The sequence below is a fragment of the Phodopus roborovskii genome, unplaced genomic scaffold (genome assembly GCF_943737965.1).
Source record: "Phodopus roborovskii unplaced genomic scaffold, PHOROB, whole genome shotgun sequence".
In the NCBI taxonomy this organism is placed as follows: domain Eukaryota; kingdom Metazoa; phylum Chordata; class Mammalia; order Rodentia; family Cricetidae; genus Phodopus; species Phodopus roborovskii.
The window spans coordinates 13,711,388-13,737,578 of NW_026126578.1; the positions used below are offsets into that span (position 1 = coordinate 13,711,388).

A 26,191-nucleotide genomic window follows, 5' to 3' on the forward strand; every position below is an offset into this window, starting at 1 on the left:
TTTTAACCCTCTCCCACTTCCTTCTGTTTAGGCCACGTGCCCAGAATCACAGGCTGATCTTCCTGTAATAGTGAACTTCTAGGCCACTAAGTAATAACACAGCTCACCTGAACACAGGAGATGTGAAAAAGGCAGGACCATTTGTTACCTTTAGAGAAAGACATGAAATAATGTCATTCTGACTTCTCGGTACCCTTGCAATGGTAGTGGGATTTTTTGTTTCCTTTCTATACAGGAAAAATTAATGTTATTTTTTAAAAAGGCATCGCATTTGTTGTTTGCATCCTTCCCTAGTGTTTTAAATGAAAAGAATAATACACCACTTTTTGTACAAAAAACATAATTAAAAAACATACAAAACATGCTGGCTTTGTCATTTGTGTTAAGAATTAAGAATGGAATGAAGTAAAACAATGGAGACCAATTTTCAGCCTTTTACTGAGGAAGAAAAAATATTTAATATTTGTTGTATAAGGAATAGTGCCTAAGGCAGGTGCTTACAATCCTGACCTTAGCCCCACACACTCCTGTTTTGTAAAGCTATAGGAAAAAGAGTTGGAACAGAAAAGGGTTGAAGATGGTAACAAATCAGAAGGGAGCGGGGATGCAGAAGTAATGACAACAGCCACGTGTGTGTCAGTCAAACACCTTTAGTCCCTGCAGCAAATCAGACACCAACCGAGTGTCCACACTGGCTGGTGACCCTGCCATGGATGCAGGGATATTCAATACTAGGGGAAGTGATAACAGCAAACTGAGCTACAGCCACAATGAGACAACCAAGAGGAGGAGATGATCAGGCTTTGCTACTTGTGTCACACAAGCTAGGAAAACTGACCCTCTCCTGTTGGGGAGGCAAACCTACATTTCACCCATTTCCTTGCCTTGCCACATAAGACACTCTTCCTCTTGGAGAAGTGAGACCCTGGTTAGTCACTCCATCCAGGATAAGGTTGAGCAGTCCTAATCTCTAGTCTGCCTGCTTGAAACTGGATTAGGGTAGGTGTGAACAGTAAGAATGTTCGTGAGTGTGTGTGTGTTTTAAGGTGAAACCCAGAGAAAATGTCCAAGCTGCCACCATGTAGCACCAGCAACCAATTCTTGCACTTCTGTCTCCATACCCCCCCATAGGGGGTCACATAAGAGGAACAGCTCGCTGGTCCCTGCAAAGTCTGCTGGCCCCAGGTTATAGCCTGAATGACTGGGGCATCTGACTTAGGCTGGTGTGTGCAGAGGCCCACATTAGGTCTCCTTGAGGACATTGATCTTGGCACAGATCTTGAGGGCAGGACCTAATTTGATGTTCATGGCACTCATAAGATGTTCTTCTTTAAGTAATAAAAGGGCCTGTCCGTCAATTTCCTGGGAACGAAACTCTTCTGCAATTTCTTGGCAGCCTAAAAGGAAAAGATGGGAGCATGTGAGAAACTGCATGGTACCATCAGAAGACATGGGAAGAAACTAAAGACAAACCAGCCTAGTGATAACTAATCCCAAAGCACTGTCCTAAATTCCGTAATAGGAAGATAGGCAAGCTTTGAAAGCAGGTAAAATTAAAGCCAGTGGCTACTTCATATAGTTTCAAAAGGCAACAAATTGTTCACCACAGAAATAATTTCATAACTCCTTCAGAAAGATAAAGAAAAACAACATGTTGGTGGTGCACACCTTTAATCCCAGCACTGGGGAAGACAAAGGTAGGTGGATCTCTGGGTTGTAGGCCAGCCTAGTCTATAGAGCAAGTTACAGAACAGTCAAGGCTACATAAACCTTGCCTGCAAAATCAAAACGAAGAAAAACTACACACATATCTCTTTAACAATAGCAAAAAAAAAAAAATTAACAGCTTTTGCAACATTTTCCTTTAAAGATCCAGAATTCAGACAAATACCAAAAACAGAGCAAGGGTGTTCAATGGAGGCAGTCCTGCCTTGAAAGGGAATCAGACAAGGTCTTTTCCAATGTACTCCACTGAAAGTCATGTATGCTGTTACATGACAGAGATTTTTTACCCAAAAATCCAAATGAGAAATAGGATTAATTCAAAATAAAAATAAAAAAAAAACAAAAAAACAAAAAACAAAACTCAGACACTGATTAATGGCATCGGCCCAGAAGGAAATTAGTGAAGTACATGGTAGGAAAGCAACCAGAGTAACTACCAAAGAGCCTCTGTGCTTCCAGACACAGAACTAGCTGCTTGTGACAGGTCAGTCAGGTGTCCTTGTAGGATGACCTAGGAGAACTGTGGGCCTGAATCAGCTGAAAAGGCTCCCAGTACCTTGCAGAGAAGCAATGAACTCGTAGACTTCCTCTACACTCCATCGGTTGGGATTACTGGACAGGAACACAGGGTTGATGCCATGTAATTCTGGTGTGGGCGGAGCTGTGATGGTGTTTCCTAGGTCACGTTCTCCATGTCCAGGTCTTACTGACAGTGGCCCAGGAGATGTTGGGGAGAGTGCTTCATCATAACTAGAATTATCGGAGCCTCGGCTAGAGTCCTCTTGTCCCTTTAGATAAGACAGCAAAACCGTACAACCAGTTAAGAGCAGTGTCATGACTACAGGAAAGCTTTTTTCTTAACAGGTGAACTAAAGTGGGACTTCATTTGCAGATGCACAAAACCTACTCTAAAACACTGTTCAAATATGAACTGTACCATTTCTTTGGTTTTCCCCTGAATTATCTCAAGTACAGTGAAGGATTTATTTCATGGCTGTATAAACTTGTAGTTAGATGAAAGGACAGTCTCTTACAACAATATGGATCAGCACAGTCGGTGTCAAACTAGATGTCTGCACCCAGTGCTTTTACCTAAGCAAAGGAACTGGGGGAAGGGGCATTACAGGCTAGCTGGCTCTGTGACAGCAGCTCACCCGATGGCGCTTGCCCTGGATCTTAGCACGAGCAATGTCAGAAGAGCTGCGGCGGGGTCCACGCCTCCGAACACGGGCGTAACTGGCTTCCTGAAACTCTTTCATTTTTTTCCTCTTCAAGCGGAACTGGTGGCTACAGCTCACATTGTACCTAGAGGTCAGGGTACATATAAGACGTCACAGTGCTGTGGGAACAACACACTGCCCTTTCATAAGTGTGAACTGGTATTTTAAGAGTTGACTTGGAGGACAGAATGAATGCAAAAAGGGATAAATGCACAGTTATGAAAAGGGACAGAACATTCAATGGGAAACCCAATGAGGGTCAGCTGGCTGGTGCCCCTCATACCTCTTTGCACATGTCATGGAGCAAAACCTCTTAGAGCCACGAAACTGCTCTGCTGGGGCATACTTCCCACAGTATTCACACTTTAAGAGATTTGCTTTCTTATCTAACTCTGAAAAACAAAACATCCATGAGTTACCTCAGTCTCCTCTGCCCCACAATTACTACAAGGCTCAGAGATGGCTACTAATTCTCCTCAGGGTTTTCTGCAAAGACCTACATGCCCAAAGACTTGCCCCTCAGAAAGAGTATGGTTTGGCATAAGAGTACTAGCCTATAATCTCAGCACATGGGAAACTGAGGCAGGGAGGTGAACATCAGCCTGGGTCAGAGACCTACATAGGTGCAGGGCAAGACTCTGGAGAGAGATGGAGATCTTAAACCTTCTTAACCACAAGCCATATCATTTCATGTCAGCTATTTCACTCATTTTATTCTGGCTCAACTCAGATTTCAGATCAGATTCTGTTATGGACATGGAAGAGGAACTAACAAATATATAGAAAGATACAACACCCTTTTTCCACAAAGACTTACAAAAGCAATGTTTTTACAGTGCTTTCTGTATGGTCCCACACGCTCAGCAGAACACGTCTGTGCAAGACAGCCTTTACCTAAATTCCTACTTCTATGCACAAGGACGAGGCAGGTGTGCTGAGCCAAGCCTGTAATCCCTAGACTCAGGAGGATCTGAAGTTAAAGGCTAGCCTGGGCTACATGGTGAGACCTGTCTCAGAAGAATGAAATCTAGGGATGTAGCTCAGTACAATTCTTGCATAACATATGCCTCAACTGGGCTCAATTCCCACCCCATCAAATATCTCCATGAGCATCCAATACTTACCTACAGAGGGGCTGTCTCCGCCCAAAGGGCCACCGGACTGATTCTCATTCAGCCCTGACGGAAGGCCAGCCTGCAGTGGCTTCTCAGATTCCTTCAGTAACTGAGAACATCCCACCTGTCCCAGAGAAAGACCAGTTAAGGTGTCCTAGTTCCTTCTTGCCCCTCTATAGCCTTCCATGACATTTCCCATGTCCTTGCCAGATGAGCTCTGAGTTGAAGGCCAAATCTGGCTCACAGGGATCTCTTAATTTCTTTTTCTCTTAAGATTTTCTTTAGGGGATAGGAGGAGTTGGGGCCGGGTCTCACTATATAGACCTGGCTATCCTAGAAGTAGCTATGTAGATTGGGCTGGCCTTGTACTCAAGAGATCTGCCTGCTCTTCTGCTACCTAAGGGCTCAAAAATGTGTACCACCACACCCAGCCAGAGGTGTGTAAACACATGCACATACATTAGGTAACCAAAATCAGATATTCAAGAGCTGGATTCAGTATAAGTGGTTGTAAGCTGTGTGACATGGGTGCTGGGAATGCAACTTGGGTCCTCTACAAGAGCAATATATGTTAACTGCTGAGGCATCTCTCCAGACCCAGGATCTTTCAATATGACAGCCAAGGGTCTTTAACTGGCTTTTTCCATCTAAGTCACTTAAGAATAGATTCTTACACTTACTCCCTCCTATCAAGTCCTTTCATCCACAAAGGTGCAAGGAATGCAAGAGGAATCAAGATGACTCGGTTTTGGTCCTAGTTTCCTTCATTATGAAGCTACCTAGTGTACTTAACTAAACACTACAGTTTTGAAAGCAATCGTCCTGCCTTCTGGTCCCAGTATTTTTACTTTCTGCATTCCTTTCCTCCTCTGTAAGCAGCACAATGAACCATTCTCCAAAGAGTTCTGCACTTTTGTTTTTAGAGGAAGCCGAAAAGAAATAACTAAGATGCTCTCTCCCCTCCCAGCCCCCCCTTCAAGCCCTCACCGGGAAAGGTTCTGCTCCCTCCTGGATAACAAAGCCTTCAATGATGTGCGTGAGAATCTGCGGCTTCACAATGGCCTGTGGGGGTTTTGAGTCACCCATCTGTCTGGACACCAAGGCTAGAGTAGGAGGCGGTGCTGATGAGGTAGGGGCCAAGGATACTAAGTCACTGGTTGGAGGATTAGCATTCAAACTGGACACTGGTTCAGCTTTCTCTGGGGGGGAAAAAAAAAAAAAAAAAAATCACACACACATTAAGGAACAACTATGACATGACACAACTAACTCCCACCCTGATCTTCCACAACATGCTCTCTTCAATCATTCACCATGAGCCTACACTTCTGTATTGATTTACTGCCCATCAAGTTCAGGCCCATTTCCTACTGAACTGGATTTATCTTTTAGCTCACTGAGAACATCTCTGTTTTGGAAGTTGGTTACTCACCTCCAACACTGTTCTTCTCCTCCATTACCTTTGGGCTCTCTGATGCTGGTGATGGCTTTGCAGGGAGCACAGAGCCCAGTGTGGAGCCATCATCTCTCTCCTCCTCAGACTCAGCTTTTCGTTTTACAGGCAATGTCTGGGGTTTACCCTGTAAGGTGAACCAACAAGCAGCTAAGATCTAGGTGTGAAAGGAAAACTATAATTGTGTACTTTCAGAGAATATTCTGAGTTCCAGATGCTCAAAGTTGCTTCCTTCCTTTGATGCACTAAACCTCTTGGTTACCCCCAATTAGTGTAACTTCTGCATCAGGACAAGAAACACATTACTTCGTCCTGACTTGGGATTGAAAGACTCATTGTAGTCCAAGTGAGAACTGTTGGCTTTACAAAGATGGACTTGGCTAAGGCACTCTTGATCTAACTAATAATATACATATAAAAGCCTTAAGGACTTAGTAATACATTTAGGAAGTTGAAGTTTAGACATTTTATATATGTTTACATATATATTTATATAAACATATCTAACATATATATATGTGTGTGTGTATATATATATATATATATATATATATATATATATATATATATATCTCACTTTTAAAAAAAGATCATATCCGTAGTATATGAATGGAATTTGGGAGCCCATTCCACATAGTGTGGATACTCCCTCGGCCTAAACACACGGGATAAGGCCTGGGCCCTGCTCCAAATGATATGACAGACTTTGAAGACTCCCCATGGAAGGCCTGCTCCCTCCCTGGGGAGCAGAAAGGGGATAGGATGGGAGTTGATAGGGGGAACAGGGGAGGACAGGAGGGTGTGGGAACTGGGATTGATATGTAAAACAAGCTTGTTTCAAATTGTTTAAAAATTATATAATTAATTAAAAAGAACACATATATGCCACCATGCACCTTCTCAACTCTTCATTCACCTATTCAATTAAGTTCTGTTTCTACTCAGTCCCAAGCCCATTCAGGTAGGAATATCTTCAAAATGATCAGACATCACTCACCGGCAGGTGCACAGACTGCATGTAGAAAGCAGCAGGGACTTGGGCCACCACAGGGGAGGAGGCTGTAGCCCCACCCTTCACCACATGTGCCGTTCCCTGCACAGGAGCAAGGGTCATCCCAGGGGCCAATGCGGGAGGACACTCCTGAAGCGCCCCAGAAGCCTGCGATGAAGGTGGCGAGGAAGCCAGATGGGCCTGGCCAGGCTGGACTGCCCCTGGCATTCCCCGGGAAGTAGGTACAGCGGCTGCCAGCTGTGCTAATCCCAAAGCCTGTGCCTGGGCTGTACCTGGCTGCCGGGTACCCACAACTTGCACAGGGATATGTGGTGGTGGTTGCTGGGTAGCTGACATCTTTGCAGCTCCTAGTTGAGGGGGTTTGATAGGTGCCACAGGTGGTTTGGACTGAATGGGGATGGGTGGTTTGGGGGCTGGGTCAGGCTGAAGAGACAGGGATGAAGACTGGAGCATGGGTTGGACCACCAGGGTCTGAGCTTGCTGTTGGGACTGGGAAGGTGGGACCTGCTGAGTGGGTGGGACCTGGGGTGGCTGAGGGGCAGTGAGAGTTGTTGCTTGCTGCTGCTGCTGCTGTTGCTGCTGCTGCTGCTGCTGTTGTTGCTGCTGTTGCTGCTGGGCCAACTGGAGGTGCGTAGCTGTGTGAAGCAGCTGGGACTGGCGGTGTTGGAACTGCTGCTGGTGATGTATGGCAATCTGCTGCTGGATCACCACTTGCTTCTGCTGGAGGTGGATCTGCTGCTGCTGCTGGATCAGTGAATGGGGCTGGATCTGTGTGTATGTGGCTGTGTAAAACAAGCCAGAATGGAACAGAGGAAAAGAGCAGAAAACCATACCCTTCTAAACTAAAAACAAAGCTGGCTAAGATGTACCCAATGCTGCAATCGGTGAATGCAAATCTCATCATCTGGGAATCAGACTGTGAAAGTCCAGCCTTCTTGGAACCTGAACATCACTTTATTCACACACTTTCCACTGAATTAGACATTACTGCCTGCCTCCAGAACGAAGATCTCAAGGGCACAGCCTGGAAGCTCAGGAGACTCAAGCAAATCCAGGGCCTGCCTGAGCAACTTAGTGAGCTGCTTCTCAAAATACAAGTTAAAAAGGACAGGACTAGGGTGTAGATCTGTATTATAAACTTGCCTTGGCATGTTTAAGGCCTAGATTCAACCCTAAGTAGCACACATACACGCATGCACACACACACACACACACACACACGGAAGGAGATGGAGGAGATGGAGGGAAGGAGCTCCCTTGAGTCAGTAATCGTCTTTAGTCAGTTCTTTTCTCTTTGCTATAACCATCCTACCACTCAGTACTTAGCTAGGAATGATTGACTCCCCTCCTTCAGTACCTCAAGGCTAAACCCGTGTTTTATTCATTTTGAGATCCCTGGAAACCACTCCAGTGTTTGATACATAAGATGTATTTAATATTCACAGACAGAATAAATACCCAGAGTTAAAATATCATCATCCTTACAAATGTCTCCACCTTTAAAGCTCATTACATTAGGTCACCATCTAAGTCTTAAGGAAGCAGACACAGGCTCTGACTACTGTTCCCTCTACACACTGGAGGTGACAGTCTCTGCCCTGCACATTATCAGACTGTCCAAAACACACAAAGCACGTGATCTGAAAGCACTTCAGGACAGAAAGGCTAAGGTACCTAAATATCTAATATTGGTGATTTTTGCAATGAAGTTATCCAAATATATCAATGATTAAGGCGATGAAAACAAAGAAGAACCAATATTACCAAGTATAGACACTGGCTCTATTTGACCCAGTCTGAAACTGGGGTTATTGTTATTACTAATTCCCATTTGTCCTTAACATTAATACAAATAACCACAAGTCAACCACACACACCAAGCCATAGTTCCTTGTGCTGGCCTTGTGTAGCCTTTAATATTTACACTATAGCTGCTTGAACCACGCACTAAAAAGAGAGAATTCATCCTTTACACTACACTATAAGTAACATGAGAACAGGGAATCTGTCTTTCAAAGATGTATCTGTAGCACATTTGTTAATTCCATCAGAATTCAGTGAAGTGAATAAACTGAAAATTCTGGGCCCCTCAAATGTAGACAAAGTGCTTTGTGAGCAGTTGCTGTTTGGAAGAAACTGGTAAGACCTTCATCTATTCATCTGCCACTGAGCTAGCATGTTCAAGACCACCAAGATTCTCTCTCCTTCTGCCGTTCCATGGCCAAGAGGTTTTTTTTTGTTTGTTTGTTTGTTTGTTTTGTTTTTTAAGGGCAGGGAGGCTCTAAGTATTTCAAATTACTTCTGAGAGATTAATGACATTGTGAGAAATGACACCTTACCTGAGCTAATAAGAGTCTGGCTGGGGGCAGGTGTGGCGGTCCGAGTCAGGTTCATGCCCACATTCTGCTGGCCACTCCCATCTGCTTCTGCCTTCTTGGCTGCTGCACTTTCTGCCTCTGTTTGGCTGCCCTGGCTCACAGTCACTGTTTGAGCTGGGGGTAAGGGCTGTACCACTCCTGTGCCCTTCCTGGGACAGCTTCCACCACCCAATCCTGAAGACAACTGACCCAAGCCCCCAGGTGCCTGGCCACCTCCACCTGGACCCATGGAGCCTGGGAGGCTATTCCCACTGCCTCCCCCAGCTTGACTAAGGTTGAGTGACTGGCCTGAGGCCCCAGAAGAAGCCTGTGCCACAGCTAGGGCCTGGCTAGAGGCCTGGGAAAGGCCAGAAACAGGAGAAGCTCCAGGAGGAACGGCCTTCTGAGTAGAGCCTGGCATCTGGGGTCCTTGAGCTGAGGCCTGCTGGTTCCTCACTGCCAAGTTCTGCACCTAGAAGATAGAATATATGGTGTGTAGATTCCTGTGATTGACTCACAAACTACACTGTAACACCCCACAGCTCATCTGACTTAGCCCTGACTACTTAAGTCCTTCCAGTCTCCCAAAGAGCTTTGTACACACATCTGAATTTTTAGTCTCTGTCATTCACTATCAAGTCTATCATCAAATTTCAACATTTATCCCTTCAAAATATGTCTCCGACATTCTCTTTACTCATGTTCACTTAGCATCTACCAAATACCCACTCTACACTTCATGTACTACCTTGGACAGTGGAAATGCAAGAATTATATGCTTGTGCTGCAAGGTTTCTGTTAGAGGAGAAAATCAGTAAGTGTAACACAGCAATACACACACACACACACACACACACACACACACACACAAACCAAGTTTACAGGAGTACAGAGAATGAAAAATCAACTCCAACTGGGAGACCAAAGCTTCCTAATCTCAGGATGCCTGTCCCAAGGCTCAGAGGGGAGACAGTGAAGGGAAGGACTTAAGGCATTTCTAAAAGCATCTGCAAGGCCACAGAACCAAAAAAAATAACATCATGTTTTAATATAAACATTTTACTGTATTGAGTTAAAGGGAGCAGAAAAAATAAGAAACAAGAAAGGTAGCTGGAGCTATGCTGGGTCACTAAGAGCCTCGAGAATTAAAATTAATAGTCTGAATTGCAACTTACAAACAGCAAGTTTAATCTCTTGTTAACTGTTAACAGTCCCAGAATGTAACACAGCCGGGCGTGAACAGGGAAGGAGAGAAAAATAACTACCTAGTTGATTCTACCAATCAGAATACTATCACAATTAATCTTAATAGTAATCAGAACAAGCCAGGCTTTGGTGGTGCATGCCTTCAATCCCAGCACTCTGGAGGCAGAGGTAGGTGGATCTCTGTAAGTTCGAGATCATCTTGGTCTACAGAGCTAGTTCCAAGACAGCCTCCAAAACCACAGAGAAACCCTGTCTCAAAAAAGCCAACACCAACACCAAGAAAAAAAAAAAAATAATAATAATCAGAATAGGGAGGGAGGGAGAGGGAACTGGGATCAACATGTAAAATAAAAAAAATAAATAAAATTTAAAAATGAAAAATAATAATCAGAATAAAATGGTAAAATTATAGCTGAAGCCATTTCTTTGTAAACATTTTGAGGAAAAAAACCCTATCATATACTAATGGTGACTATTCACACGTTTGCACACATACACTGGAATTCCACATAGAAACTTCCGGGCAGCAGGATAGACCATGAAGAGTAACAAAAGCTGTGTAACAACCCAAACTGCCACCCACAGAAGAAGGGAACTATATTTAGACAACAGACTATTACACAAAAATCAGAATCACAGATAATGACTGTAAGGTACATGTTTTTGGTACTATGCTGTGAAGAAAATATTCTCAGGAAGGTGCAGAGGCATGCTGCTGTTATCCACGGAGCTGAGGCTGAGGCAAGAGGAAAACAAGACTAGTATCTGAGGCTGGTCTAGCCAATATAGCAAGATTCTGTATCAAAACACAAAACTGTATTCTCAAAAAGATTACATACGGCTAACTTTCTTTAAATATAAATAAAACATGTCATATCCAAAATACATAACAATATTTATATTACATGTTGCTATTTAGACATCGTCACACATCACATTATATACTGTACACATGTATACATCTAAAAACATAGTATCTAGAGTCTACTTCAAATTAATCCATGGTCAGAGGACAAGAGCCTGAACAGAATGGCCACATATTGGTAACTGTTGAAATTCAGTGGTAAATATACAGATTGGATTTTGTGTATATATATATATTTCAACTTCCCATGAAAAGTACTTTTCAAAGTAAAGTTTAGACCAAGGGAAGGATGATTCTAGAAATCAGTACATATACCATATACTACATACCATGGACAAGAGCAGTCCTAGACACAGTGAAAACTGCTCAATACAGATTTTGGTTTGAAGCACTGGGGAACCAACCCAAGGTATCTTTCACATTCAAGGCAAGCACTCCACCACTGATCTATACCTTAGCCTGCTTCCCTCTTCTATTAAAAATAGCTGTGTAAAAGGCTAAAGAGATAGCTCAGAGAACTAAGGGTACTTACTAACCTTGCAGAGGACCCAAGTTCTGCTCCCAGACCCATATGGTGGCTCACACCCTCCTCTAACTCTAGTTCTGAGATCCAACAGCTTCTGCAGGCCCCTGCATGCACAGGCTACACATAAACTCATGCAGGCATACACACATGAATAGAAATATATATATATATATATATATATATATATATTTTTTTTTTTTTAACTTAAAACTGATTTTTTAAAAGTGAGCCATGGGAGGACCAAATTATAAGATGGTGATAAACCACATCACTAGAACTGATCAAATTTTGTAAGTTAGTAGCAAAATACCTTTCTTGCATTCTCTATGCAAGTGAGTGTTCATGTATATGCAGCTGCTCATATGTGGGGATACAGACACATATGTGTACACATCCATATGCAGGTCAAAAGATACCTCTATGCAATTCCTCAGGCACCACCTCCTCTGAGACAGTATCTCTTGCTATCCTCACCTACTGGGCTAGACTAACCGAACAAGGAACCAAAGATCCATCTGTTTCTATCTCACCATCGCTGGAATTACAAGCAAGCACTACATGACTGGGTGGTTTTTTGGTTTTGGTTTTTCAAGCAGGGTTTCTCTGTGTAGTCCTGGGTGTCCTGGAACTCACTCTGTAGACCAGGCTGGCCTCAAACTCACAGAGACCCACCTGCCTCTGCCTCTGCCTCCTGAGTGCTGGGAATAAAGACGTGCACCACCACTGTCCACCTGCTTTATTGTTTGAACAAGGGTTGTGAATATGGACCTCAGGTCCTCATGCTTCCAGGGTGAGCCTCTATGTTGTTTTAAAGTCATCTTGATAGAAACATGAAAAGGGTTTGAAAACTAGCATAGTATAGTCAGGTGAAGGGAAGAAATTGGATCCAGAACAGTGGGAGAGAAGGCCAGCTTTTCAGAGGCGCCTGTAACCCATCAAGAGTGAGAACTAGACCAATTACACAGCTTCCCTTCTGCAACGGCCATTCCTACTCTCCCTACACCCCAGAACCACATTCTGTTTTCTCCCCCCTATCTCTACCTCTACCTCTGCAAACAAAGTGAAAACCAGGTTCATGGGTTCTACCATCTATGCATTTACCAGCACTACCCTTCCTCCTAACAATGGGCAATCCTCTGCTCTGGACCCTCGACCTCCACTTTTCTAGAAAGCTCAGGATATCAGCTGTTATTCTTGGCTCTATCAGCCACTCCTGCCTGTGTGAGCTGCCTGTGCCCTTCTCTCTGTTCACTTCTCCCTGTCTGTCTGCTCCCTCTCCTTGCCTGTCCCCCCCTCCCTGTCTGCCCCGCCTACCCCAGCTTCATTCTCCTTCCCCTCCTCTCCAACTCTCGCTAAATAAATTCTGTGCATCCACTATACTCCTATAGCATCACATGCTTCAAACTCAACATGCCTTCAAGTTCAATCCCCTCCAACTCCTCTGAAGTAGCTCTCCCTCCATATTAACAAATCATCCTTGTCTTCCTCCTTTATACTGAAAGGAAATGAGTGGTCCCCACCCCCTACACCCATATCCACCCATCTTGTAATATCCTGTTCCTCGGTCTTCATGATACTCCACAGTGCAGACTTTACTCCTCTCTGTTGTTCTTTCCTGCTTCCCTTTGTCAGCCAATCCAACACCTTCACATTTCCTAAGGGCTCATCCCAACCTTCAGAGTTCTACGAAACATTCTCTTCAGCCCATATGCTCTCTCTAAACAATTTTAAACATTTCCTTAACTTCAGTAGATGGATCATTTATGTCATTTTCACATGTTTAGCTCCTAGGTAGCTCTCCTAAACTCTCCTAAATTCAAGCAGCACAGAGCTGCTGTCTTGGTGTTTCATACATGTCTCAAAGCATCTCTAATTTGGCACGTCCAAAGCTGACCTTCAACCCAATTGCACTTTTCCAGCCTTCATCTCACATCCAGTACCAACAGCTCTACAATGCTGTTTCAGACCTCATGCCTGGCACCCCCTTCAAGTCCCCCACCCCCGAATCAGCTCACCTTCAGTAACTCTTCTTTAATCTCAAATTCTGTAATCTTGCATTCCTGTAATCTTAACTGTTATGCATTCCAATACCATCTTTCTCCTAAATTATTCTTTTCCTATTAACACATTCAACATAGCCTTTAAAGAAATAAAAAAAAAAAAAAAAAGATAGACTCCCTGTCACTTTCATGCTTAAGGTCTTTCTTTGGCTTCCCATTATCCTTGATACAAGGCCCAAAGTCCTAAACACAGCCCCAAAACCTTGTAAGATGAGGTTCCTCCCAATGGTCTAGTCCTCCTGGAAAACCGTCCATCTTCTAATTCATTGGGCAAACCAACTCTTCTATCGTCAGGATCTTTAAACATGTTTTCCAGGCATTCAACATCTCCTTATAGACATACTTGGCTAACACCTATGGAGCCCATTTTAAATGTCTCCTCCTTGATTTCTAGCCCATCCTAAACTAAGTGCCTTTCTTCATTCTTAGAATGCCTTATTCATGCTAATGAAGCAATTATTATACCACTCAGATAATTGTTTAATAGCTAGTACTTTAAAGGTCCATAACCTCCATAATGTAGGTATCGTGACTTTCCTAAGTATCCAAGACTGCAGAGTGACTGACAATAGTTAACAATCTTAAACATTAAGTCCAGACATGATACAAGCACTCAATTAGTCCCTACAACACGCTGTGCATTGGGTATACTCTATATTAACTCAATTAGTCCTTACAACACACTGTGCATTGGGTATACTCTATCTACAGTGCAGATGAAGAGACCATAGCAGAAAGACATTTGATCACTTGCTCAAGATGCTATAGTTAAATGTAGAGTTGCAGCCTGACCCAGACACCATATGCACATTCTAGCCACTATACTCATATTCATTGTCAGCAGATGGGATGGATGGATGGGTGGATGGACAGGGGAAAGGAAGGATGGATGATGAGGAAAGTAAAGAACTGCTATGAAAGCACATAGCCTCCTCTTTGCCTTCCTCTGCTAGAAGAGCCTACCAAGGTATCTTACAACTAGATGACCCCAGTAGTCTTTAAGCAGCTCCCCTTCCCAGGCTCTTGCCCCTCGATTCTTTCTGAAGTATTTTTTTTTTTTTATTCTGTTCATCTGCTGTCCAACAGCCAATAATGGTCTCTGCTATTAGAAGTTAACTACAACCTCCTTTCCTTGGCTTTTAGTGTCCTTCCTAATAATGACATTTTATACTATTAGGCCCCTTGTCACTCTGCATTGTTTTTTGACAAAACTGGAGATCCAATCCAAAGTGCATCACAGGCAAAGGCTCTACGTCAGAGCTATATCAGAGCCCTGCTGTCGTCGCTACTACCAACCCCTCCTACAGGGGTCCCATGTGTGTAAATGAACGGTGCCCTTACACTTGCTCTTCTTCTTCAGTTTTCTCTTTACTCCAAATTAAATCTGCCCATCTTTCAAGACTCCACTCAAGTATACCACAAAGTAACAACCAGTCCTTGAAACCTGGTGTCACTCAGGGTTAGCTGAGTTTCGTATGACACTGCTGTCCCCCAAGCTGTTTGAAAAGCTGACTTATCTCTTTTAATTCTCCACAGCTCTAAACACACCAGCACAATATATTTATCTAGAAGAACAAGACAACCATTATAAAGTCCTAGTTTACAACTTATCTGTTGGAGTTTCTTTTCGATTTGCCCCAAATAAACACATGGAGACATATTAATTATAAAACTGTTGGCCGATGGTTAGGGATTTTATTGGCTAGCTCTGTCTCAATTATTAACCCATTTCTATTAATCTAAGTATTCCCACATGGTCTTATCTTACTGGAGAAGGGCCCAGATCTATTATTATTCCTTCTGCCGCTACATAGCATCTCCCCACCTCTCTCTCTCTCTCTTTCCTTTTGTAGCCCCAACTATCTTCCTGACTGGCCAATCAGTGTTTTATTCATCAACCAATAAGGGAAACATATATACAGAAGAACATCTCTCATCACCTGTCCGTGTGCTAAAAATTAAAATATATTTTGTTTTGGGGGAAAAGTCACAAAAATCAAATGGAAGAAAGACTTTACTGAGAACATGAACAGGGACAGGAGACTGAAAGTTGAGAACTATAGTAAGTCAAGAACAAAAGAACCAAACATCCTACCAACAACTCAGCCAGGGCTAATTCACATCTAACTTTACAGCCCTAACTTCAGGTGACATTGCTATGAGGGACTTAAGACTCAATAAAAGTAAGCTCAGAGGATAACACAATGCCCAGAAAAATCAACTTGTGTTCTAAGACTTCCAGATCCACAGGGATCTTCTTAAGCAATTCTACTTCCTTCTTTTCTCAAATCAACTCACAAGTTTTAAGGGATTTATAGGAGTTGAGGAAAGGGAAGCCAAAACACACAAAGCAGGAATTAATAAAAAAAAATCAATAAAAGGGCAGAGTGTGGGGCCTGGCCTCCAGTCATCCCTTCATGCCCCTGGGCTTCGCCACAGTAAGTGGTTGCCACTGACCTGATCTGCATCTGCATGAACTCCCGGAGACTGAGCGGGTGGCACCTCCTGCTGGACCGCAGCCACCGCCCCATTGGGCATCAGGATGAGTTGGGAGGCTAGAGGCACATTCCGGCCCAAGGTCCGGTTAACCTGTAATAGGTTTCCCAGCTGTGGCTGGCGGGGAGAGCAGGAAGGAGAGGAAAGAGAAGAAAAGAAGACAGAAGAAATGGAAGGAAAGGACCACAAGACAAAATAAACAGTAGATATTAAACAACCGAGCCTGCCCCTTTCCAAACCAACCCAAGAACCTCTCACTCTCCAAATGTGATGAATCAGCCAGAAGAAAACCTAGAATGTGCAGAAGACTATGGAATGATAACGAAGAGTCAAACATCAAAGACATTCAGACAAGGATTTCAGACACATAGTTCTATACAGAAATAGACAAGCTGGAAGATACTTAGAATGTATGTACCCAAGTTGCACATTTAAAGGCTAGACTCTATCTAACACTGATTTATCAAATGTCAAGGCCACATCCTCCAGCAAAGGATCTCAGTGTTATCGGAAAGCATCTTTTCTAGCCTACGGAAGGCACGGGGGAGTAGATCAGCTAGTTTTAAAACACATGGATGACCAGAATTACACAAAACAGCTTTCAGGCTAAGGGAATCACCCAGGGACAGAGCACTTGCCTAGAATGCATGAGGCCCTGGGGTTCGCTCCCTAACACCACAAAAGTAAATATATAAAATACTTTCACTCCTTGCCAGCAAAGACAAATTGAACTATGCCCCTAGGACAATGGTGGCTATGACATGACTTACCCGCAGATACATCTGGGCCTGAGACTGGTTGAGGGGTGGGGAAGTGGTGTTCCCCAGTAACACAGACTGGGTCAGGGTGGTGGCACTGGGAGAGCTCACACTCTGGGAGCGGCTGATGAGCTGGGCGGCCGATGTCGTCGCCAGATTGATCTGTAAAGCACGTTAGGAACCAGGACTAAGGATTTGAGGAGAAGTCGAAGAAAATATATACAACTGACAACTTCAGAGTGGCACAATCAAGAGCAGGGTGTTACTTTCATGAAGTCAAGGGAAATAATAACTTCCTATTCAAAACTGTCATCCCAGATACTCTGGAGTATTAGCAAAGCAAAAAGACAAACAATCAAAAAGAAAGAAAGCCCACAACCACCAATGTAAACACTTGAGCAGGCAAGGCAAAGGAAATGGGCAGATTTCCCTCTCTCTGAAAAAAGCAACTTTTCATTCGTTATCTCTTCTCCCCCAAGACTTTCTCCTTCCTTCTTTAGATTTACCCATTTAAAGAGTCCTACATAGCAAACCATACATAATAGTGTATGCCTATAATCCCAGCACTCAGGAGGAAGAAGCAGGAGGGTCACTGTAGATACAAGGCAGCATGGACTAGCTAGGGAAAGTCTGTCTGAAAACAAAGATTCCTACACAGATTCAAATGGGTTCCCTGATCTTTTATTGCCAATAAGAGCAACAAATATCCACAGATGTCAGGATAAACCTTCTCAAATCAGCCACAAAGACCAGACTTTGACAGACACTGCCTGCCCTCAAGGAGACAGCACTCACCGAGGCCTGGGTGGTAGCGGTCTGCTGCTGGGCTGTGCTGCTGTTTGGGGAGCTAGCCTGCCGACTGGCAGCAATCGTGGCCTGTTAAAAGGAAGCATAACAGAAACAATGAAAAGGCTGTGTCTCCCTGTCTTCCAGTATTAATTCATGGCACAAAACAGATTTCAGGTAAGAACAGAGAGACTCTATGTTGGAGTAAGGAAAAAATGCAACACTATATCCCTGTAACCTCAAACAACCATATAGCCTTCTCGGTAACCTCGGGGCAGTAGGCAACCAATCCTCTCCCTCTGGTACTCTTTGTCAAGCGGAAGAACTCCACCTTCAAGTCACATCATCAGTCAGTGATACATCGAATGCAGAGTTGTAACATCAAATGAGCACATATACAAGTTCCTATCATGCATATTTAAAAAGTATTAAGTGGGATGATGTAAATTTCAGTAACTTATTTAATATAGCACATACAAAATTAATACTATCATCTGGGGAGGACTAGAGGGATGGGACTAAACCCAGGGTTTTACACGTCTACGACACTTCTTTTACCTCAAAGATCCATCTCTGCCCCAAATATTATCATCTCAACATTAAACTAACATAGAAGTTATTGAGATATCTTACCTTCTTTTTTGTCAGTCGAAGTCTTCTATAATCTTATAGTGTCATCTCAACTTGAACTAGCCACTTTCAAGTACTCCATAGCTACATATGGCTGGTAGCTAACACGTTAGACAGAGCAGGTCTACAACACTGCCATTCCAGCTAAGAGTCTCCCACAGTTCATACTGCAACCCCAGAATCCAAGAACCATCCTCTCTCCTATAAGTATAGGACCAAAGGCAGGCTCTGGTATAAGATGCAGACTGCTCCTCTACCCTAAACCTGCAGCCTGACCCCTCCCTCCTGTCCCAACTGGCTGCTGACCTCTCACCTGCTGAACGGCTGCCAGGCTGTGCAGCTGGGCATTACTGAGCTGCTGCTGGAGCATGAACTGGTGGAAATACTGAGCTGCATTGGGTTGCCGCTGCAAGGCTTGCAGAGCCTAGAAGACAGGATGCAGAATTAAGAACAATCATTCCTGATCCTGTGTGCATCACTGTAACTGCCAGGAAGGCAGTGAGAAAGAAGATAAACCAAAGGAGATGGAGGCTGAACAAGCCATCATCTGTATCTAATTCATCATTACTGTGTTGGATCCAGTAGGCTATACAGCCATCCTAAACAGGATAAACAACTGATTCTATGGTCTATCCTCATATATAAGGAAAAGCAAACCAGTGCACATGAACCTTTACTTCCCAAAATGAGTTCTGGAAATAGATGGCAAGGTTTAGACAAACTGCAAAAAATGGGATACTGATTAATGTAAGGAAAAATCTGCACTTGGTGACAGATGCCCTCAAAAGAGCGAAGCAGGAAGATGGGGGTTACAGAGTAAGCCATATCTCAAATAAATAAATAGGTACTAATAATTAAAGGAAAAAGTTATATATTGTAGGTGTCTAACACAGACATACAGAACCCTAAGTGTTTGTAGATAGATGACAAAAAATTGATAGTGACTTCTGGACAATTCTACCAGGCAAAATTGTCAACTCGATTATAAAAATGATAATGATCATTTTAGTGTCAACCGGATTTTGCTATGTTCTTACTCTTTAATAATTACAACTGTTCCACCATAATCTTTTAAATAAAATGCTTTATTTCCAAACAGGATATTTAAAGCATGGGATCAGCTATTTGTCCAAAAGTAAATATCTGAAAAGGTTCATGATATTTCTATTAATAGTCAGGATAACTCATAAGTCCCACGATTGAAAATCTGACTACTGGAACAGGAAAGAGCATTGATAGCACAAGCCTAAAGACCTGAGTTCAATCCCCAGAACAAAAGGCCAGATGCAGTGGTGCACATCTGAAACCCTGGCACTCTTAGTTTGTTTTTGTTGTTTTTCTTGGTTTTTCAAGACAGGGGTTTCTCTGTGTAACAGCTCTGGCTGTTCTGGAACTTGTTTTGTCAACCAGGCTGGCCTCGAACTCAAGAGATCCACCTGCCTCTGCCTCCCAGGTGCTGGGATTAAAGGCGTGAGCCACCATCATCTGACTACCAGCACTCTTAAATGAGATGGTAGATGGAGACAGAACTGGCTAGAAGCTCACGGGACAACTGGATCTGTATATACTATATATACAGTAGAAACAAAACCCATAAATAGTCCTGACCTCCACATATCCAGCACAATAAACACACACGCACACACACAAAATAGTAAATACGCAAATATTTTTTAAACAATTTAGAGAAATAGTTAATTAAAACCTAGTTAAATAGACTGAACCTTATCAATGTGTGAATTTTACAGTACTTCATATTTAATCAATGAACCACATTTTCAGGCTCTTTTTTCATATTTTTATTTCAAGACAGGTTCTCACCAAGTTGCCCAAGCTGCCTTGAACTTGGTACATAACTAAAAACAAAACAAAAATAATCAAATTTCATTCTGGGTTTGCTTGCTCTAATTTTATAGACTGCTAAAATTCTGAAGTAGAAGAAAGAGGATTCTTTACCTATACCAGAAAAATCTGGGGATGGTGATCTTGAGGCATCACCTTGAGGTGATCTTTGCCTGACCCAAGTCAATACTCACAGACCTCGGCTGAGCCTCACCTGCACCGCCTGCCGTTCATACAGGGACATCTGCGCTATCTGGGGCCGAGAGCTGCCCCCCGAGCTGGAACTCCCATTGGTGGAGCTAGAGTTCTGCTCGCTCTCCGTCTCCATAATAGTGTTCCAGGGTCCCCAAGAATGGTGCTCTGACTCAAGCCCTAGACAGGAATCAACAAAGGGGTAAAGTTATACCTCTGATCTAAACTGTCATCTCATTATTATTATTATTCAAAGCTCATTAAGTTCACAAAGTATCTAGGAATCTTCCTCTGAGGTTTCAGAACTCCCAAATCTGCAACACGATCTTACAATTATGTTTTCCTCACTCCATTGCCTTTTCAAGCTAGTCACGATCTCAGAAGAAAAGAATCTTACACACCCCCTCCTGGATACCAACAAATAAAATGACCAAACTATAACAAGCCACCTTACATCCCCAGCACTTTTCAACATTTTAAAAAGGATTCATTTAAAACCTGCTCTTGTTTTTATTTCCATCATTCCATTGTCATCCCAACAATGGGCAGCATTTCCCATGAAGCCTCTAGTTGCCTCCTTTCCTTGGCCTAGGCCCTCCACCTGTACTATTTTTTACAGTGCTGTATACTAAGTATTACTGCCCCCATTTTATAGTAGTGAAAACAAGGATTTTCTGTGTATCAAGTCTTTACACTACTTTGTCTCTTCCCAAAACAAAAATGCAAACAAACAAACAAACAAATCTGCCATTAAAGCAGTGTCATTTAGTCTGAGTGTTCATTATCTTCATTTGATGGAGGAGAGCCCTGGATACTGAAGAGGTAGACAGAGTGGACAAGTCTTGGAAGGGGACAAACGCTGGGCACAGAAGAGCTAGCCTACTACCCAAAGTAGCTGACTGGCTACAGGCCAAGCTACTAATTAAAGCCTCAAGATTGTCACTTCTTATATAACTTCAATGACCCTATTAGCAAATAAGGTAACAAAGTGAACATGTTACAGACTCCCAAGTATGTAACATTAAGTAACATCCTGATTCAAAAAAATAAGATTCAACTTTACTAAAGTGTAAGAATTTACCCTCTAGAGGCCACATCAAAATTAACAAGAATAGAAATGCATGAGTCAAAAAAGAAACAAGAGAAGCAAACAGAAACACTCTTCTAAAGCGGCACTAAAAATGACTATCCTTCTACTTATTTTTTTTCCTTTCTTTTGTTAAACTTACACTGTATATTCTTTACTTTTGAAACACCGGGACTACTAGAAATATCAGGTCATCCAATCACTATGTGGTTTAAGAACAGAAAACTCTGACCACAATTTCTGCTGAAGGCTGTCTACAGTTTGTTTCATTTGGTGAAGGGATTTATCTGAGGACGGCATCCCAAACAAGCAAACACACTCTTGGTCTTGCCAAGTTGAGATTTCTCCTAATTCTCACCACATCACTGTCCCCCAGAGAGCTCTGCCCATTTAGGAAGAGCCGATGTCACTCCACACATGGTTACAAAGGAAAGGCACAGAAGATACTTTCTTTATCAGCTCCACCTTCAGTCTACCTTTCTCCCCACATCTTTTGCCAAAATATCAAAGCACTAAACAGATACAGACCCATGAATCCTCAATATCAGCATGTGAAGAAAAAAAGTGGGTAAGGATTAGAGGCAGCATGGCACAGTTGTATTATAGATTACTGGACTTAGCTCGCTGGATTCAGAGACATCAGACCATTACTTGCAATAGAGGCTTGTATAAAAGATGTTCATAAATTCAATGACCCCTTCATTTCCCCCCAGATAGTGAAACAGAAAAGGGACAATTTAAAGCCTTTGATGGGAAACTGCCATCAAAAACCTCACACAAATCTACTCATTTTTTTTAAAATTCACATTGTGAGTTCCAGATTAAATATCGGAAGTGAAGACAGCAAACAGTTTAGGAGGCAACTTGAATTAAAAATTTAAAACAGGGAGAAGAGTGAAAGGACATCCTAAAAGGTAGTAGCACCATTTAGGTGTGGATGTATAAGATTCATTTGGGGTCGATGCACACCGATGGGAGGGGACTAGAAAGTAATACCGAGGTGGCCCAGGGGGTCAAGTGTTGGAAGAAGTCCACGTCCCCGGGTATAAAACTCTGTTGCAGTAAGAATAGAGCGAGAAGCAGGGGTTGAGGGTACCTCGGCAAGACTCCCAGGGGTTCTTGCTCTACACAGAACCGCGATGAAAGCGCAGTTCCAAAAAGAAATCAAACACACCGGGAGAAGGGGGTGGATACAGTGCTGAGCCCGGAGCGAACGGACTCGGTAAAGCAGCGAAATGTACATTCTAATAGTAGGGTTGAGCCAAGCAGGAGGGGCACAGAAGTCAAGGAACTGGAGACTGGGGAGCCCGGCGCAGCGCGAGAAGCAGGGAAATAACCAGACAGCATGCTCGGGATGTAAGGACTGAAGCCGGGGAAGGGAGAAATGAATGAGAAGACGAGCGGCCAGAGGCAACGAGGTGACGGACGGACACACAGCACCGAGCACAGCGAGCGCAAAGCACGGAGACCGGGACGCGCAGCACCGGAGCACCGCAGAGCGCAGCGGAGCGGGAGGCAGGAGCGCGGCTGGGGGAGGTACCTGGGCGTTGCACACGCCGAGGTGGTTGAGGAAACATCCCCGCGCCGCCGAGCCCCCGGGATGCGGCCCCTCCCCGGCCCGCGGCCGCCCGGTTACCTTCGCGCCCGGCTCCGCACCCGAGTCCTCGCGGGGGGCGTCCACCTCAGGGCGGGGGAGGGGGGCCGCTCGGCCTCGGCGGCGCGCCGCCTCCTCCCCTTCCTGGAGGGGCGGGGGCCCAGGCGCGGTGGGAGGTGCCCGACGCGGCCGCCGCTCCCCGCCCCTCCCGCTGTCCGGGTGCCGGCCGCGCCGCGGCTCCGCCAGGCCGGGGGCTCGCGCGGGCCTGTCACTTCCTGCCCCGCCGCGAGGGTGGGGGGCCTAGGCCGGGGGGCCGCGGGCCGGCGGGGAGGGGGCTGCGGGGAGGTGCTTCCGGGGCAGCCGACCCCTCCCCCGGCCCGCCCCCTCCCCGCGCCCGCCCTCGCGCGCGTCCCTCGCTTCCTGCCGGCGCCCGTTGCCATGGCGACGCCGCTCCCGGGCCTCCGCGCTCTAGGCCGGAGTGGGGTTGTTTTTTTTTTTGTTTTTTTTTTTTTTTCTTCTCCCTTCCCCTCCTCCCCTGGCTCCGGTTCCCTTTCTCGTCCTTTCTTCCCCCCTTCTTTCTCTCCGAATTCCGCTCGCCGTCTGAAAGGATGGAGCTAAGAAAGCGCTAGCCTCTAGAGGGGGACTCACCTCCGAGAAGAGAGGGAGATGGGAGAGGGGAGGGAAGTGACGTGAAAGGGGGGAAAAGAAGGTATTTTCTGCAGCTTCTGGGAATAGGGGCTCAAAAGAAAGGATCAAAGGGGCTAGCAGGCAGAGAGGGAGGAAGCGGGGCAAAGACCCTTGAGGAACGACGGTCTGTGAAAGGAAACAGCAGAGGGAAGGAAAGAGAAACTTTGAGGTCGAGGGAACGGCGAGAGAATGCTGATTGTTTAATCCCTCGCCTCAACTCCAAGAAGGCGGGAAAGAACGCTGCACAGAAACTGAACCCGTTACAAGCTGCAATTCATTTAAAAGCAGGAACCTGGGGGCCGCTTGCTTTGAATGACATTCAAGCCCGTGATTTCAGGGTTGATTGTGAGCTTGTGAATCTCTAAAGTCACATGAACATGTGAAAGAATTAGGACGCCCAAAACAATGGAAAAGGCGGGGTGTAAAGGGATGAACAATGGTGCTGCCTTTGGAAAGACCGAACATATGGTGGGGGAGGGTCGTTTTATTCCTAACACTGATTCATCAGGATTTAGTTATGCTCAGTCTTTCGGTGTTCTTAGAACACCTACTGTGTGCCGGCCGGCCCTTGGAAGCTTCAATCTTATCGGTGCACAGATAACAAAGATAACTGCTCTCTTTAGCCTTTACCGAAGGGTGTTGCCTTGTGATAATAGCTGGGATTTGTGCTTTCTCTGTTGCTATCATAGTCTTTTTCCAACCTCAACCATAATTAGTTTTTTTCTCAAGCCCATTCTTCATTCTCTCCTTTGAAAGCTCATGTGTAATTTGTAGAGAAAAAAAAATTGAAGTATTCTCATAAATTAGATCCATTTGTGTTTGTATTGACTCCCACTCTTAATTTGTTATACCTAAGTTTATGTAAGGCAAGATCTGTACTAGGTGTCTAGGAACCAGTTAAACAAGTATGCAAACCCCAAAGGGCAGCCAAAGGACTACAGAGGCAGAATCGCGGGTGTGCAGAGGTAAAAGGGCTTGCTGCCAGGCCATGGAGGATAGGTGTTGGCTGGGGATGAATGAAAAGATTCTGGCAAGAAGATGGAGCGCTTAAAAACCAGCTGGAGCATTAACCACTTAATTCAAATCTAGATCTCCCGTCCTCAAAGAAGGTTAAATCTTTCTTGCAGAGATTTAGGAATGGCTTATTGAGCCTAAACTGTATCTAACGCCAATGATTAAAAAGCTAGAGATGATTTCCAGATTATACCCTTTCAGGACAAGAAACACGGCTCCCGTGAAAAACTGTCACCACTACCGAGTCTAGACATGGCCTGTATTGTGTTCCCAGAAGACTCCAGACGCCAGAGGTTATTTTCTCAACAACCTATAGGACGTGTGTAGATTATCATAGCGCATTCCTATTACATTTCGGCCTCCTTGACAACGAAGAGTTGCTACTGCTTCATAGAACTACATTACATCTCAAGATTTTTGGGGTTTTTTTTTTGTTTTGTTTGTTTGTTTGTTTTGTTTTTTTCAACCCAGGATGATTGGTTTCTTCATCTCCTAGATGACATTAGGGGATTAAACAGTGGCATAATTTTGTTGAGCTTCCGGCTTGACTTTAGCTTAGGGATAATCTATTGCTGCACATGCTGCACTGATTATGGGCCAGAAGTTAAGTACTCATGTAAAGTTCCCCAAGACAGGTCACTTTTCCTGGCCATAGGTCTAAGTAATCTCCACCAAAATAAATTTAACTTAGTGGGGGGGGGGGAAGTATCCACAGCAAATTGAATTTACAGGACAGCCTCCATCTACAAGAAAATCATTTTCATACCCTGAATTGTCTTGAGACCACCTAAAGAAATCAACAATGTTGTTCCCTGGAGGATCTTCAGCTGACTTCCCCCACCACACACACACACACACACACACACACACACACACACACACACACACACTTTCTTTTCTTTCTAAACTTTCACGTTTTCATTTAATGATTCTTCTGGAATTAGTTCTTTCTCTTTTAAAAACAAACAATTCAGTTGAATGGGGGCTGGATAAGTTCTTCGCTCTACATGACACTAAAGGCCATTAGCCTAAACAGGTGAAAAGGAAATGCATTCGACTTCTTTTGTGGAGATCTGAGCCCTCCTGCGAACTTATCTGCCTCAAGAAGAGCAGGGATTTGGAAGGTGATTTGGCGGCAACTAAAACAAACATAAAGTAAGATAAAGGACTCTTGCTCATCTGCTGGGCACTGGGTGGTGTTTTTAAGCCGAACTAGTCCTTACTTGACAAACGGTACAACTAACCAAGTGAAAATGAGGGAGCACATTTTCATGCAAAATGGGAAGCGTATAAAGGAACAATTCGATGACTGACTATATTCTAAAATATATCACATCACCCAATCAATACGCATTCCCCGTTCTTCTTAAGGTTTAGTGGAAGGAAGGAGGATGGACATCGAGAGCAGTCTGAGACTCTGATATTTAAAGCTAAGAGCTATCGAAGTTCATTGGTTCTCAGCAGAGAAAAGGGCATTTCAGGACTGGAGTTCATCCAATAAATGTCTGTCATTATCCAATGTATCTAAACCATTCTTTGTGGTTTATTTAGCTTACATCATTACTT

The 26,191-nt window shown here is 44.0% G+C and overlaps 2 protein-coding genes across 5 annotated transcripts; both read right to left on the reverse strand.

Annotated features, from left to right (window-relative positions):
* Positions 1–420: 420 nt before the first annotated feature.
* Phc1 (polyhomeotic homolog 1) lies at positions 421–23,119 on the reverse strand. 4 transcript variants are annotated; one of them, XM_051203777.1, is made up of 15 exons: positions 22,967–23,119; positions 20,266–20,423; positions 18,523–18,633; positions 17,589–17,669; positions 16,806–16,955; positions 15,997–16,152; positions 8,865–9,354; positions 6,511–7,307; positions 5,493–5,640; positions 5,048–5,259; positions 4,070–4,184; positions 3,229–3,337; positions 2,880–3,030; positions 2,282–2,513; positions 421–1,397 (listed from the first exon to the last, which is right to left on the reverse strand). In XM_051203777.1, the coding sequence occupies exons 2-15, from the start codon at positions 20,377–20,379 to the stop codon at positions 1,243–1,245; spliced, it is 3,021 nt and encodes a 1,006-aa protein (XP_051059734.1). In that variant the 5' UTR covers positions 20,380–20,423; positions 22,967–23,119; the 3' UTR covers positions 421–1,242. The 4 variants fall into 4 exon arrangements, with proteins under 4 accessions (XP_051059734.1, XP_051059731.1, XP_051059733.1 ...); XM_051203774.1 differs by having other exon boundaries at positions 22,871–22,993; XM_051203776.1 differs by lacking the exon at positions 22,967–23,119 and adding an exon at positions 21,859–22,019.
* On the reverse strand, positions 22,963–23,414 carry LOC127236103 (translation initiation factor IF-2-like). The gene has a single exon (XM_051203538.1). It carries the CDS (start codon positions 23,362–23,364, stop codon positions 22,963–22,965), a length of 402 nt encoding a protein of 133 aa, XP_051059495.1. The 5' UTR covers positions 23,365–23,414.
* Positions 23,415–26,191: the final 2,777 nt, after the last annotated feature.